Here is a 16,670-nt window from a genome sequence, read left to right as displayed (position 1 = left end):
GGAAAAAGGATCTTGTATAAAGTAATATAATATCTTGCCGCATTGCCTTGCCGATGTGAAGTGCAAGGTTTAGTAATGTTCTAGCCACGGGCCCTTCTGGAAGAAAATACCCAGTCAGATAACAGCCAAGCAAATGTTAAAATCTCACATGTGACAATGTCTTATGATAAAAGGACTGGGCATTTTTTTATCTACTTATAGATATGTATTCTAATAATAAACAAAAATGAAAACAAAGAGGTGTTTAGCAAAGCATTATTAAATAAAAATAAAACAGCAATCCTACTTCTTATTTACCCAAGAGAAATGAGGAATTATGTTTATATGAAACCTGTCTGTGAGTGTTTACAGCAGTTTTGTTCATAATGGCAAAAACTGGAAACAGCCCAAATGTATAGCTGGTGAGTAGATAAACTCTTGTATGTACATATGAGGGAATATTACTCAGCAGTTAAAAAGGAACAGATTGCTGACACATGCAACAACATGGATGATTTGAAATGTGTTATGCTAACTGAAAGGAGTTAGTCTCAAAAAACTACATACTGTATGATTCTGTCAATATGACATTCCGGAAAAGGCACTGGGACAGGAACAAATTGGTGTCGCTGGGGGCTGAGGGTGGGGACGCCAAATGCAAGGGAATAGCCTGAGGGTGTGTATGGGGTGAGGGACTGTCTTGCATATTGATTGTGGCCATGCTTACACAACTGTATGGGTTTGCCAAAACTCAGAATTGTACACCCCAAGGAGGGAATTTTACTGTGTGTCAATTTTAAAACTAGGGGGAAAACACAGCATAAATGACCCAAGAAGGTAATGTCTACACAATATGTTTTTACTTAACAATATTGAATCATGCACTTAAAAATGGTTAAGATGGTAAATTCTGTTAGGTGTATTTACCATAATTTTTAAAAACTTCAAATTCAAAACTACAAAAAAAGGCAGAGTCTGTATAGTGGGCCATTATGTAGTCATTAAAATAAATTTCCCAAAGAATTATTAATAAAATGGGAAAATGCTTACTATAGTAAGTTAAAACAAATGTCAAGTTGAATTAGCGGTATGATTTCACATCTGTAAATGCAGAAATGGTGGAAGATTAAATGCCAACAACATTCAGAGTGAAAGTTTGGATGATGGCATTTTCAGTGATCAATTTTCCTCTTTCTCCTTCTTGGCACATAGTTTTCACCTACTCTTTCTGTAATCAATAAAAATAGCATCATCAGAAACTATGGGCAATGAGTTATATATTGCTGAAATAGACTCTCTCAATCCTTTCATATAGGTTCATATTTAAATCATACCAGCAAAAAATGATGTCCTCAGATCCAGTTTTTAAAATTTTGTATTCTTCTAGGACTAAATATTTTTAAACAATTGAAGCAGCACCTATTGACTTATAATTCAAGATGGTAAGTGAAGTCTGTGTTTAGCTCCCCTTGCTCCAAATTTGCTGTGGAATTGACCAGGAAAATATAAAAATATGTAATTGAAAAGTACCATTTGTAGATCAGATATCCGTAAGGAGATAACTTAGAATATAAAGCAGCGAGCGCTGCCTGAGAAGAGTACCTACCAGACTGAATTCCAAACACCCGCCGGAACACAGCTGGGGACCGAGACAGGGTCCTGGAGCCCGGGGCTGGGGGAAGCATGGGGTATGTTGTCATTCCTGGGAGGGTCTCAAGCCTGTCTGTGTGTAAGGCTGCAGACCCTACAGTACCATCGTCCCAAGAGAGCCACCCCATCACAGTTCTGTAGCATCCAGTTTGTAAGGCTGGGGGCTGAAATTAAATATAGAAGCTCTGTCTGGAGAAAACTGGTAACAGAGGCTGTTGTACCCAGTAGAGAAGGAGGTCGTGGTGCCCAGCTACCTGAGGCTACATCTGCAGCGGGAAGAGAAATTCCCCTGCAGAGACACACTCCACAGATGCTTCTGCTTGTAGCTTTCCCTTCTTTCTCACAGGAAGAACCCTGCACATATGCACACGTCTCTCTCATGAACACACACGCACACACTACATCAGTGTCGGTGGTTATACAGACTCCGGGGTAAAAGCTGCATGTGAATGCTGCCCTTACAGTAATTCAAATAAGGAATTTATTGTGACTTTAAAGTGACACTTGCATGAGACATTTTGGCCTCCTGATTCTTGAGAGTTATTTCTTAGAATTTAAAGTCTGAGCCTTTAGTGGGTAATATGCAAATATGCAAGTTTTACCAGCACCTTGTTTGGGTCTCAGTTATTTATTTTTGCTGCCCGCTACTCTTACGACATCATTATTTTCTTTTTCCTTTAGGAACTGTGAAGGGCAGAATATTCGCTACAAGACATGCAGCAATCATGTAAGTTCTGTAATAAAAATAGGAAATCCAATAAAATACCTTCATGTTTTAAGTTAGATATTATAACATGTACTGGGAAGTCAATGGCCTCTTGGTACCCTGTGTGGAAAATTTAAAGATTTGTTTAATTGACAACAGGTTTTGCACATCTCATACCTTCCATTTATACTACAGTTTGGGGCCATGTCACATTTATGATCTAATTTGGTAAGCATTTAATAATTCCTGAATTCATAGAAACACTGCATAATATGGGTGGATGTTTCCAAAGTTCAAAGTGCTGTTATGTGCAGTGCCTCATCGACCCTCACGCTGTCTCCGAAACACAGGCCAACGAGGTGTGGTTGTTTCTCTTTTGCAGATAAGGGGCCTGGGGCTGAGAGATGTAGAATTATTTTCTGAAGGTCCTAAAGGAAGGGCATAGGCTTGCACTGGTCTAATGCGTTTCTCCTGCTAAAACCACCTGTCCCGCCCTTGGTAAACGTGGTCAGAAACCCTGAGGTGACTGAGGAGCGCCGTGCCTAAGGAACGGTCTATAAACTTTACTCTTATTCTATTCCCATCAGCCCTAAACAGTAAAATTCAGGCATTTTGCTTTACAAATGTGAAAATGAAAAATAAATATCAGAAGTAATGAATTCCGTTTTCCACTCGACATGTGTCCCTTGTTTGTGATGTTTGCCCAAATCAGAGTGACAGGGACTAGAAGGAAATTCTGGAGATCTAAGTGAGATCGGGATGGTGTTTTTTTTTCTTTAAGTCCAGTTTTCTCAGTTGGCTGCAACCAATTTATTTTTGAAGTTTCGCTTTCTGAGGCCCTGCCCCCTCTTTCTTCCTTCTGTGTCCTGGCGAGCGTGAGACAGCAGTGTCGGCCAAGGGTTTCTGTCCCAGAGACCCAGCTCTTCCTCGGTGGGCGCCCCATGCAGGGAACGTGGGGCGCAGGCAGTGTGGACAGGACCTTCTGGTTGTGGGGTTCAAGCCATGTTTTCAGTCTGTTTCTACTGGTGGTGAAGCAGAAATGCTTGCCTCCCAACTGGTCTGAAACTTGAGTAGTGGAATGGGGTCTTGCTTAGTGGACGCTTAAACCCCAGTGTCGCCCACCCTGCGGCCTGTGTTCACTGTGTCCTTGGAGGGATCTGGGGAGACAGAGCAAATGGATTCATAGCTCCTGTGACAGGCCGAGACTCAGAAGAACTGAGAGGGGCCACTGTGCGTGAGGGCATGACTGCGTCCTGGGAGGGCGTGCGAGAGGCAAGGACGGGCCTGGACATGAAGGCAGCATTCAGGGCCACCGGCCCGGCATGGCTTCTGGAAGGAGCACGCGGATGCACCAGTGACCCGAGGCCCCACCCATGGGCTTTCAGGTCTGTTACCGTTTGTCTGGGGGCCTTTTTTTTCATTGCTGCTGTAACAAATTACCACAAATTTAGTAGGTTTGTGCACACAGATTTAATATTTTACAGTCCTGGAGGCCAGGAATCTGACATGCATCTCCCTGGGCCAAAATAAGGTGTCAGCAGGCCCGAGTGGAGAGTCCATTTTCCTGCCTTCTCCAGCTGCCACAGGCCTCCCATATTCCTCAGCTCGGGGCCCCTTCCTTCATCTTCAAAGCCAGTGACTTTGCATCTCTCTGACCACTTTTCTGTGATACACAGGCCTCTGACCACAGCCGGGCAAGGTTCTCCCCCTCCCCCAGATAATCCAAGATATGCTTTCTTTGTCAGAGCCTGCGGTTTAGTCAGAGGGCAAAGTCCCCTTTGCCATGTGGGGTGATATACTCAGTGGCCGCTGGGACTAGTTGGTGGATGTCCTTGGAGATGGGGAGAGGGAGCCTTATTCTGATTAACACATGGGGGCAGCCCGCATCTCAGGCATGGTGGTCTGGCAAGTTATTCAAGAATGAATTTCAGGACATGTGCCCTCCAGCCGTCCTCTGCGGAAGGGTCTAGCGGAACTCATTTAAGTGCCCAGATCGAGGTGCTGCCGTTTGAGATTTCGCTCTGGGGTTTCCCTGGGTGCGTCTCTCTGCTCCAGCTGATTCCGAGAGGGCACCTTCTGTCATCACAAGTGTCTTAGGAGTTTAGGAGCATGGTTCCTACAGTGTGGGGATAAGATGTGATCTACTGAGATTGGTAGGTGTGATGGTAGGACTTTGGTGCGCTTGAGTGAAGATGCCATGTCCCTGAGGCTCTGTGGGTTGCGGAGCTGCTTTGGTCTCCAGTTGGTGGCCCCCTGGGGACATTGCAGAACGCTTCACCACCTTCGTCAGGTGACAATCAGGCGCTCGGGGAGGGGAGGCCAGCAGGCAGGACAGCAGCGTGAATGTCCCCTTTCTAGGTCTCAGAGTTGGCGTGCTTAGGGATACTTGGTGAGAATATGGCACTGATTGCTGTGCATGCCATTGCAGGCTGAGTTTCCCACAAGCCCCTTACAGGGCGGCAGCGGGGAGCGGCGGCTGGTCTTGCACAGCTGTGGGTTTCGGGACACCCCTCCATCTCCTTGTGCCAAGTGTCTGCTGCTGTGCATTCCCAAGCCCTCCTGCAGGCCGGAGGGGGTAAATGCAGCCCAGCTGCTGTGCTGGTGAACCTCAAAAAGTCTCTCCCAGTGCAGGAGAGACTCCGTAGGTATATTCCTGAGAAAATGCCATGGAAATGTTGCAGGGATGTCAGGTGCTGTCATGGATGTGACCACAGTGAACTCAGGGTACGTGATGGTCACTTGTCTTTCTTATTACTTGAGCTGCTTCCTCTTTCTCAGTTGAGGATTTAGGGTTACCCTGTCGATAGCTCTCCCTCTCCATCACCCAGGAGGGCAGGGGTGGGCACTTGTCTGCACCCACCTGTAGCGGAGAGAGAGCTGAGCTCTGCTTCTCACTGCCATTCAGAGCCACTGAAGATGGGCCTTGTCGCTCCGTAGTCAGTGGCTTCCCTTTTCCCTGGAGATGGTCACCCACTCTTGTGAAGGAAGCTGCCCTTGGTGATTCCAAACTGAGGCCCTCACGTGAGGGAGGCTCGCCCGGTGGCCAATGGGGCCCCACCTGTACTTCCGAGCACCCACCTGATGGGACTGCCAGAATGAGGATTCCCATTTGGGGCATGTCACCGTCACTGGCCAGACCCAGCCTCTGTTGGGAAGCCTGTGATGTGGAAGCAGCGGTCACTGCTGGTGGGCCCCGGGGAGTGGACATTCCGTCCCGTTTGTCATCTGTGTGTGTCGGCTTTCTGGCCACCAGAAAACTCTTAACCACCAGCAATAATAATAATAATAATAATAATAGCTAACAAGTACAAAGTACTTCTTAAATTGGAAGCACCGTTCCAAGTGCCTTTTCATGAATAAACCAATGGAATCCTCCTAATACCCCTATGACATAGGTGTTACTTTTTTTATTTTTTATTTATTTATTTTTTTATTGAAGGGTAGTTGACACACAGTATTACATTAGTTTCAGGTGTACAACACAGTGATTTAACATTTATATACATGATAATTCTAGGTATCAGCTATCACCATACCAAGTTGTTACAATATTTTGACTATATTCCTTATGCTATACATTACATCCTGGTTACTTATTTATTTTACAATTGGAAGTGTGTACTTTTTTTTTTTTGTGAGGGCATCTCTCATATTTATTGATCAAATGGTTGTTAACCACAATAAAATTCTGTATAGGGGACTCAATGCTCAATGTACAGTCATTAATCCACCCCAAGCCTAATTCTCGTCAGTCTCCAATCTTCTGAAGCATAACGAACAAGTTCTTACATGGAGAACAAATTCTTACATAGTGAATAAGTTACATGGTGAACAGTGCAAGGGCAGTCATATCACAGAGGCTTTTGGTTTTGATCACGCATTATGAACTATAAACAGTCAGTTCAAATATGAATATTCATTTGATTTTTATACTTGATTTATATGTGGATAGACATAGGTGTTACTTTATAGAGAAGGGAATGTAGGTCACCCGCCCGAGGTCACAGAGCTGAACTGAGCCCCAGCCAGGCAGGCCCAGGCCCTGGAGGGTGAGCTTTTAACCACCGCTGCTCTTCTACCCCACCTGCCTCTCGGAAAGGAAGGTGAGGAAGTGTCCAGCTTTGTCAGACGCTGAGAAGGCCCTGCCGACAGGGTCACACACTGACACGAGGCTGCTTTAGGCGATCCGTGAGTGTGTGACCCACAGTGGTACCTGCGGGAACACTGTACCCGCAGCTCCATCAGAGAGGCCCCAGGCCCAGGAGCAGCACGTTCCCTGAATGTCCCTCGCTGGCAAGGGACAAAGGTCAGGGACAAGCAGGGGGCTGGAGGGGAGGAACTGGAGGAGAGGCAGCTGACGGGGAGTCACAGAAATGGCGTCCTCATGCCAGTGGCCTTCCTCCCAGCAGCGCAGGCACGTCCCCCTGGGGAGGGTCTGCCGATGAGGATAGACCCTGATGGCCACACCTCTGTCCTTTGCCCACCTCAGCAGAAGATGCCGGAAAAAAGTAGATTCCAGACACTCAAGGAAAGACTGAGTGTCTGTGAGGAAGTGTGGACGTGACAGCGATGCGTGGGTAACCAGGTTTCCCGTGGCAGGAGTGGGAGGCACGGCCGGGAAGCGAGGACCACACCACCCTCCTGAGAAGCCAGGCTCGGCTGGCTGGCGTCTGGGGTTCATTCTGTCCGGAGGCTGCAGGGCCTGTTGGGTTAGTAGAACACGCCTGTGTGCACTCCGGGGCTGCCGGGTAACTGCCGTCTTCAGAGGTAACCCGCTGATTGGTGCTCAGCAAACACCTGCACAGCCAGCGCCGGGCCTCCGACGCCTCAGCCAAGCTCTGTCCTCATCTGGGGCATGTCAGGGAGAACAGGGAACCTCCAAGGGAAGCCACACGTGTCCCCAAGGAGGACTGATCCTTGAATTCAGCAACCACTCCTATTTTTGATAGCAGGACTTGCGGGATTCAAGGCAAGGCTAGAAGAGGGCAAAGGGAAATATTTTTAAAAATAAGTATATCATAATTTGCTAAGAGAGTTTTTGTAGCATGCACACATTTTCACAGGAGCACAGAGAGAGGTGTGGCTCATTCGGCACAGTGGGGTCACTGTGCTCCCCCTTTGATGTTAGCCTTGCAAGCTTCCCCCTTAACATGCAGCCCTTGGCGGGCTGATTTCCAGCCATTTTCTCTTGGATGTATTTTTCTCACTGATACTGTTCCTGCTTTGGGCACAAGCCGCTCCTCATGCCTGTCTCCATACCTCCAGTGCACCCTGCCTCCGCACCCACCGGACCCCCTGCAATGTCACCTTTTCTGTGGCACTCACTTCTCTGGGTCATTGCTGCTTGTAATTCCCCTCCCTGGTGTTCAGGGACCTCCAGACATTGGTCAGATTTATCTTCATTCAGTTCACAACTTTCACCCTTGCTGGGCAAGGCTGCACACCATCCCCTAGAGCCTCTGCATTTATTTCTGCCATTCGTCTTTTGCTTATGTTGCTATATCTTGTCCTATTCACATCATACTATCCTTTAAATCCCACCTGACATGTCACTTTTCCACGATGCATAAATTTGCTAACTGTACTTTATTATAGTGGTCACTTAACAATAATTTAGTTTCATGCTAGAAATTTTGGCACTGATTATATAAAGAGGGTCACAAAATTTAACTCATACCACAACTGGGATATAGAAGATAAAATTTTTAAATGTGCCTATAACAAAAATCAAATTTCTCCGAAGTCCCTACTCATGGTTTACCTGTGGGGGTGGGGGTGGGAGCAACAAAGTGTCTAATCCAAATTAAAGCTGGGTCCCGTCCTGTTACATAAAGCATCTCATAGGTAGTGGTCTGGCTCTGCAGAAAAATACTCAGTTTATTAGGTGATCTCCATGTCTTGGCTTTTCTCCCTAAACTGTTCATGAGAATGGTGTGTGTGCCCCGCGGCTTTAGGAGAGGAAGCTCTCTGTGTCAAGAGTGGCCCCTGAATGGGTGCTGACATAACCCGCTGCACCCTCACCCCCTTCCCGCCCCCCGTCCCTCTTCCCCGTCTCTTCCTCTGCACCCCCACCCTGCGCCCACCTCGCTTCCTTCTGCTGACCCCTCTCACCCTCTTTCTTCTCCTTCTCTGTGCTTGGCATGCCGGCTGAGCCTGGTCTCCCTGACCCAGGATCTATTCTTTCCTTATTAATTCTGTTTAATCCATTTTTAATTTAACTCTTGGTTAACAATTTTGTTTCCTTCATTGTGAAGTCCCACGAACACAAATACGAAGCCACTCTTTCCTCGTATGCATGCAGGCAGGCGCTGCATCTCCAGAAAGATAACAAGATTGCTAAGTGGCGATGGTAGGTTGTATCCTTTGGTGTTCTCCACAGCACATGACCTAAGCAAAGCTCATATCATATATTTAATAAATACATATTGTCTTGAATTTAACTGACAGAAGAACTGCTTCTCAGGGAAAGGGAAGCAGAAGAATGGTTGACATTCAAACTTCCTAAATGCCAACTGAACTAGTCAAGACGCAAGAATCCCTAGATCGTGTTGAGCCAGGTCTGGGGCCCAGCTGAATCAGACCAGGCAGGCTTAGGGTAGACACCGGAGGCATGCCAAGTAAATGAAAGCATTTTGTGTAAGTTGTCAGCGTCTCCCAAGATCACTAGAAAGCAGGATTGTACGGTGGGATGCGTGTGACTTGGAGAATCAGTCTTTGCTGTGTCATATTCTAGTTGTGTGTCGTTGGACTAGTGACTAAAGACTAGTTTAGATGAGTTTTCTCTTTATAAACGGAGGGTAATGAGGATTCTACCCTGACTTCCAGGAGTGGTGGTGAAAATAGAGTGTCAGCGATAATCCCTGGTAAGTTAGAAAGCATTATCCAGACAGAAGGGTGTCTTTATCAGGGGTCAACGCTTGCTGGGAACAGAAGCCCACTCAGTTTAGCTCAAGATGGATGTGCAGGTATTAAATGGAATTTAGGCATAAGCCCACCTTGAGCAGCCTGCACCCAGGAATCAGAAACTAAGAAACCCTGGTTATTTACTCCTTCTACTGAAACATATGGTTTATTATCTTTCTCACTTTCATGTCTAATTCATTCTTCATTGCTGTGGGGACCGGCCTGCTTTGCTTCAACATGCATCCCATAAAAGAGACAGCTAGCCTAGCCGCAGAGGGACCTGAGTTCTCAGCCCAGCTGTCTTGCTGGACTCCAGATTCCTGGGAAGGATTGACCCGGTGTGGACCAGAGGTCTGTGGCCCAGGAGGCTGGGTCTCAGGTGCAAAGCTGGCCACCCTTTGAGCAAGGACGAAGCTTAGGCAACAAGAGCTGTCTTCTGTTAATTAAACTTTATTAACTTTGCGAAACTTCATTGATCTAGGGCTTTCAAGGCAGCCAAGAGTCAGCCAGCCAGCACATCCGGTCCCTAGAGCCACATCCCTGAGCAGGGTTCGAGGGAAGCTGGTTTTGCTCTGCTCTCTCATACTCTTTGGCTTGGGTTTCGAAGAGTCAGATACAGAGAAAACTGCCATGGCTGAGAGGAGAGGAGGCCATATAATTTTATCAACTGATGGTCTTCCCTATGGCCACGTGGAAGATGCAGTCCTCATTCCAAGAGAGAAAGCTCGTCCACTTGGTCTTCAACTTGACTTTCCTCTGTAGGCGTGGCCTGAGCTGAGGTTCAACCTCGCTAGAACAAGAAAAATGTGGAATAGTTCACAGCTAACTAATACAGCTACTGCCTGGGGAAAGTTTATTTATTATATCTTGTTTATTCCCTACCATCTTCCAAAAACAATTTGAGTTTATAAAGGCCAAAAGCACAAACAAAGTGAAATACAACAGTTAAGGAGTAAAAAGAAGACACATGGAAGAAATTGTATTTTAAAGTCCTGGCTAATTTATTAATAATTACGTGTGGAAAAATGAAGTTAGGTATCTACCGAACATCGAATGAATTCTAAATAAATTCCAGCTATAACAAAGAGTTAAATATAGTTGTTAAACTACAAAGAAACTAGAACAATGCATTAAGTATGTATCTCTTCTTAGGGTAGTGGTGTGGGAGAAGCATTCCTAAACTCATTGGTAAGAAAAGAAACCTTAAGAAAAAATATTAACAGAGCTGACTACATGAAAATTTAAAACTTCTTGAATTTCCAGAACACCAAAACCAAAAGTAAATGGGGAAAATATTTCCAGTACAAATGAGAGCTGATAACTTCATTATGAAGTTTAATAGTCTTATCTGTTAAAAATAATAAAAGACAAACATTCCAATACAAAAATGAAGGATAGAAAACAAGAAACGTTTGAAGAATTGATACAAAAAGCAAATATACATGAAAGGATAGTAAACCTAAAAAACAAAAAGGAAATGCAAATTAAGACAATGAAATTCTATTTAACACTTAGGATTGGAAAAAATTTTAGAAAGCTATAATGTCCAAACTGAGAAGAGATATTGAGAAAAAGGAGCTCACATAGCTTGATGGTAATAATAACACCTTTCTGGAGGGCAATTGGACAATATTTTGAAAGTCCATGGTATACACCCTTTCTCTCAGCAATTTTATTTCCAGAAATTTGTCCCTGGGAAATAATCAAGGATTTATGTAAAGGTTTAGGGACAAGAATCTTTGTTACTCGTTTTTTTTTTTTAAATAGACACTATTTCCCAAAGCTTTTACAATGAGCATTTATTATTTTTATAATAAGAGAAAACATAAAATAATATATTGCCTTTCTATTTCTGCTTTTCTTTAATTGGAAAGTTAAAAAATGATTAATTCCCATGAAGTGGGAAGTTTGTGCTCAATTTTTAAGAGTAAAGTAACATTTTTGTCTTTTTCCAAGCATTTTGCCTTGGAAATATCAGATAGGAAGGATCAGTAATTAAGTAAAAAGATCCGTGAGTCATCAGGACTCATACAAACACTTTCTACTATTATTCTGAGAACTCACTAGGGCATGTGTGTAGAATTTATCTGCTTTTGTTGTAGACAGAATTTGAAAAAGCATTTCTTTCCATCCTAGAGCCACTTAGCTTCAGTTAAGAGTGGTGGCTGGGGGTCTGGCAGCCAGAGAAGAGAGACAGGTGAACGCAGTAACAGCAATGACAGAAATAAAGACACAAACCGGTTTCGCAAAACACAGTTAAAACAGGGACAAATAATCACTTATGTTGCAATGGCTCCTGAAGGTGCGGGTGGTCTCGAATGTTCTCTATGAAGGCCTTGGGTTTCCTGGAAAATCAAAAGCTTCCCATTTCACCTTCTTTCAAAAAAAAAAATGGGACTGTGTATGGCATTTGAAAGTGTATAGCCAACATGGTGAAAATAGAACAAACTTTGGCACTTATTTATGCTAAGCTTTAACAATCTGGGAAAAATATCTGGGTGGGAGGGTGAGCAGAACGAATAAGGTTAGATGATTATCCAGCAGGTCCCAGGAGAATCCCACAGCTATGGATTCATCTCTGAATTATGAAGAAAGAGGAAAGAAATGAGGTGACTTCGAGGAGCCGGGCAAGTGGGGTCTGGTCTGTGGGACTCTGGTAAAGTCAGCCTCCTGTTGGCCTGTGTCACCAAGTCCTGTGCATGTGGCCCTTTTTCTCTGCTCCCAGGACTGCCCTCCCGACGCAGAGGACTTCAGAGCCCAGCAGTGCTCCGCCTACAATGACGTCCAGTACCAGGGACACTATTACGAATGGCTTCCACAATATAACGATCCGACTGCCCCCTGCGCCCTCAAGTGTCACGCACAGGGACAGAATGTGGTCGTGGAACTGGCACCCAAGGTACTGGATGGGACGCGCTGCAATGCTGACTCCCTGGACATGTGCATCAGTGGCATTTGTCAGGTGAGCCACACCCGCTCCCCAAACCCCGGGTTCGAGGAAGTGCTGTGCCCACTCTCAGTAAAGAGAATCATTTTCGTCTTTGGTTTATGCAGATAAAATATTGTGTCTGATCATTTGAATGTAAAAATATTTTAGAGGGTGTTCATTCCCCTTTAATTATTTTACTTATTTAACATAGCATAAATTTTGCCTGTGTGAAGCCAGAAGATTGCGATATGCGACCTCTTGTGATCCTCTAGGTCAGCAGTTTGCCGGCCTGAAAGTCCATTGGAATCACCTGACGGACTTGCTAAAGCGCAGCGTGCTGGGCCCCACTGCAGAGGCTCTAGTAGGTCGGGTGGGGCCTGAGAACCTGCATCTTGAACAAATTCCCAGAGATGCTGATGCTCTTGGCCCAGAGCCCCCATTTCGAAAGCCACTGCTTTGGAAGGGTCATGTTCAGAGGCTCTCTGAGCCTTTGAGGTCATTGTTTTCAGCCTTTGAAAGCAATGACTTATCTGTTGAAAACTTAGCATGAATGCATCCCAGCAGGTTTTTCAGAGTAGCCTGTGCAGACCTATGGTGAGTGTGCCTGAGGCATGACCCCCAGGGCGTGTGCTGGGTGTGGGGACTCAGGGTGCCAGGACAGGCTGCAGGGGCAGCAGGGGGTTGGCAGGGAAAGGACAGGAGTCCACCCCATTCCTTTGATCTCTGGAAAATTAAAAAAAAATAATGAACATCTAGCAGCATCCCATCTTCTCTGTTACACTCATAACAAAACAGTAATAACAGCAAAGGAGCCATGAACCACTGGCAGGCATCTCTGACTCACAGAGGCCCGAGGAACCACGGAACTAGCCTCTCCCTCTTTCACCCCTTCAGCTGCAAACTGGCCTCCTGGTGCTCCCTGCAAAACTTTGGAGTCATTCTCGATCCTTCTTCAGCCCCTGCACTTAATCCATCGCTGAGTCCTGTCGATTCTACTGTCAAAGTCTACGTCTATCTCTATGGACATCTTCCTTGGTCTAACCCTCCACCAGCTGTTACCTAAACTAAATTATTAGCCTCTTGTCCCGATGTCCCAGCTCCCACCGTTGTCCTCCTCAGATCTGTTCTCCACACAGCAGCCAAGATGACTGCTTTCAATGTAAATCAGTTTGTCACTCCCCCCACAAATCCCTCCATGGCTCTCATTGCATTGATGATGAAATCCAGGATTGTTGCTTGCCTATGAAGCTCTTCCTGACCTCTTCTCTCCTGTTCCTCACCTGTTTTTAAAATTAAATTTTTAGGTTCACAGCAAAATTGAGTAGAAGGTACAGAGAACTCCTGTATATGCCCTGGCCCTGCACAGGCTTAGCCTTCTCCAGGGTCCGGACGAACCTGCATTCACACATCGTTACCACCCAGTCTTTGTTTACATTAGGGTTCCCTCTTGACCTGTGTTCTGTGGGTTTTGACAAATGTTTAATGATGTTTCCACGGTTAGAGTATGCTACACGGTAACTTCACTACCCTGAAAGTCCACTGTGTTCCTCCTATTCATCCCTGCCTAAGCCCCTTGTCCCTAGCAACCATGGATCTATGTTTTTATTAGTAACATATTTCTTTATTAAAGTATCATTGAAACACAATCTTAAGAAGGTTTCACACGAACAACACTGTGGTTTCAACATTCAACCATATTATCAAGTCCTCACTGCCCCCCAGTGCGGTCACCGTCCAAGCTATAGAGTCACTGCTTGTCTTCTCTGTGTTGTACTGCCAGTCCTGTGACCCCCCTACATTATGTGTACTAATCATGATACCCCTTAATCACCTTCTCCCCCCCTTCCCACCCATTCTCCCCAGTCCCTTTCCCTTTGGTAACTGTTAGTCCATTCTTGGGTTCTGTGAGTCTGCTGCTGTTTTGTTCCTTCAGTTTTCCTTTGTTCTTATACTCCACAGATGAGGGAAATCATTTGGTACTTGTCTTTCTCTGCCTGGCTTATTTCACTGAGCATAATGTCCTCCAGCTCCATCCATGTTGTTGCAAATGGTAGGATTTCTTTTCGTTTTATGGCATTCAGTCCGACACGTACTTATTGCCACTGTAGGCTTTCGATTCGTGGTTACCAAAGGTTCAAGGGCAACTTCCTTACTATCTAATAGTCTATCTTAACTCATTTGTTATTCTATTTCAAACACAATCTAAAGGTTCTTTTTTTCCCTCACCTTCCTCTTTTTCTTCCTCCTCCACTCTATATATTAGGTGTCATATTCTGTACTTTCTGTGTATCCCTTGAATACCTTTGTGAGTAGTTGATTTAATTTTGTATTTGCTTGGTAATTAATTGGTCCACTTCCTTTCCTGTGGGTTTCTCTGGTGACAGCTGTTTGGCCCTAGGAGCATTTCCATCTAGAGCAGTGCCTTTAGAACATCTTGTAGAAATGGTTTGGTGGACGTGAATTTCCTCAACTTATGCTTATCTAGAAATTGTTTAATCCCTGCTTCAAATTTAAATAATAATCATGCCAGGTAGAGTATTCTTTGTTGGCGGCCCTTCTGTTTCATTGCATTAAATATATTGTGCTGCTCCCTTTTGGCCTGTGAGGGTTCTGCTGAGAAGTCTGCTGATAGCCTGATGGGTGTCCTTTATTATAAGTGATCTTTTTTTCTCTCTCTGGCTGCTTTCAATACTCTCTCCTTGTCCTTGATCTTTGCCATTTTAATTATTATATGTCTTGGTGTTTTCTTTCTGGGGTTCCTTGTGTTGGGAGATCTCTGCACTTCCATGACCTGAATGACTATTCCACCCCCCCCCACCCCCCCACATTGGGGAAGTTTTCAACAGTTATTTCCTCAAAGAGACTTTCTATCCCTTTTTCTCTCTTTCTTCTTCTGGTACCCCTATAATGCAAATATTGGGGTTTTCCATTTGGATTGGTTGCACAGCTTTCTTATTGTTCTTTCATTCCTAGAGATCCTTTTTTCTCTCTGGGCCGTAGCCTCTTTGAATTCCTATTCTTTAATTTCTATTTCATTTACCATCCCCTCTACCTCATCTAATCTACTTTTAAAACTCTCCATTGTATGTTTCATTTCAGATACTGTATTTTTCAAAATTTCTCTTTGTTGAAGTCCTCCCCAAGATCTTGAATATTTTTCTATAGCTCCATGAGTATGTTTATGACTTTTATTTTGAAATCTTTATCAATAAGATTGGTGATTTCTGTGTCACTTAGCCCTCTTTCTGGTGTTTTTTTCTTATAATTTTGTTTGGACCAAATTCCTTTGCAGCTTCATTTTTTTAGTGTTTCCTATGGAATAATAACTTTGTGTAGGTGGCGCCCTCTAGTGCCCAGAAGCTCAGTTTCCTGTGCAGGTGCCCCAGCTGTTGGAGAGCTGTGAGTCGGTGCCTTTTTGGGTGCCTTTCTGCCTTTGACTTGTTTGTGGTGAGCTGTGTGGGCCGTCAGCTGATTGTGTGATCAGGGAAATACTCTCTGGAGCTGCCGTGTGCCTGCAGCAATGGTGGGGGTCACAGGTGAGTAGCGCTGGTGCCCACTGGGAGGAAAGAGCTCTTTCCTGCTTCCCCGCCACAGTGCCTGCATCCACTGCCAGGGCCAGTGGGCTGAGCATGCAGGGAGGAGCCCCTGTGCTATGCCCCCATAGCTGCCATAGGATGATTTGCAAGCCAGTGACAGCCGGGAGGAAGGAGCGGCAGGCTGTGTATTGTGGTAGTGGGGCCTCGGGGCTGTGTTGCCAGCCAGGTGTATGGAGCACGTGAAGCTCCCAAAAGCCCCCAACCTGCTGGGCTGAGTGCACTGGGACAATTTTGTCCACCTGTCCTTTCTCCTGAGCAGCAAGCTCTGTGTAATCTTTGCTCCTTTAGCAGCCCTCTCATTGCTGGGAAGTCCTTCGAACTGCCCACCTTTCTTTTGTCCCAGAGTGGCTGGTTGTGGGTTCCTGTTCTCCACAAGCAGCTGGAATCTCAGTCTCTCTGAGTATTCTACCCATTTTGCTTTCCAGCCCCACTGATCTCCAGGCTGGGTGTTCAGCAGTCCTGGGCTTCTACTCCCTCCCGACTCTTGTTTTCCTTCCTCCTGCCTGTGGGCTGGGGTGGAGGGAGGGCTTGGTCTCACCGGATCATGGCTTTGCCACTTTACCCTGTTCTGTGAGGTCTTCTCTTCTTCCCAGATGTAGGCAGTCTGTTCTGCAGTCTTCAGGTTGCTTTTTCAGGGTTAGTTGTATTTTTGTATTTTATGTGATTTTGGGAGGAAGTTTCTGCCTCACTTCTCACATCGCCATCTTTTCTCGTGACATACCACTAATCTTTTTACTGTCTTCATAGTTTAGCCTTTCCCAGAATGTCATATAGTTGGAATCACACAATGTGTAGGCTTTTCAGATTGACTTCTTTCACTTAGGCAAATGCATTTAAGTTTGTCCCATATCTTTTCATGACTTGATAGCTCACTTTTAAGCACTGAATAACATTCCTTTGTCTGGAT

The 16,670-nt window shown here is 45.2% G+C and overlaps 1 protein-coding gene across 8 annotated transcripts in view; it reads left to right on the top strand.

The window, feature by feature from the left end:
* ADAMTSL3 (ADAMTS like 3) overlaps positions 1-16,670 on the top strand; it is a 242,883-nt gene that overhangs the window by 92,828 nt on the left and 133,385 nt on the right. For all 8 annotated transcript variants that reach the window (XR_012127161.1, XR_012127160.1, XM_073227130.1 and 5 more), the window contains 2 exons: positions 2,311-2,356; positions 11,964-12,200. Coding sequence is in view for 6 of the 8 variants with exons in the window: in XM_073227130.1 (XP_073083231.1) it covers positions 2,311-2,356; positions 11,964-12,200 (283 nt within the window). In the remaining 2 variants the exon portion in view is untranslated. The remainder of the gene's footprint in view (positions 1-2,310; positions 2,357-11,963; positions 12,201-16,670) is intronic.

This window comes from Manis javanica, chromosome 18 (assembly GCF_040802235.1).
Source record: "Manis javanica isolate MJ-LG chromosome 18, MJ_LKY, whole genome shotgun sequence".
Classification (NCBI taxonomy): Eukaryota; Metazoa; Chordata; class Mammalia; order Pholidota; family Manidae; genus Manis; species Manis javanica.
Note: the sequence above shows the minus strand (reverse complement) of the source record. Positions and strands in the feature narration are given on the sequence as shown.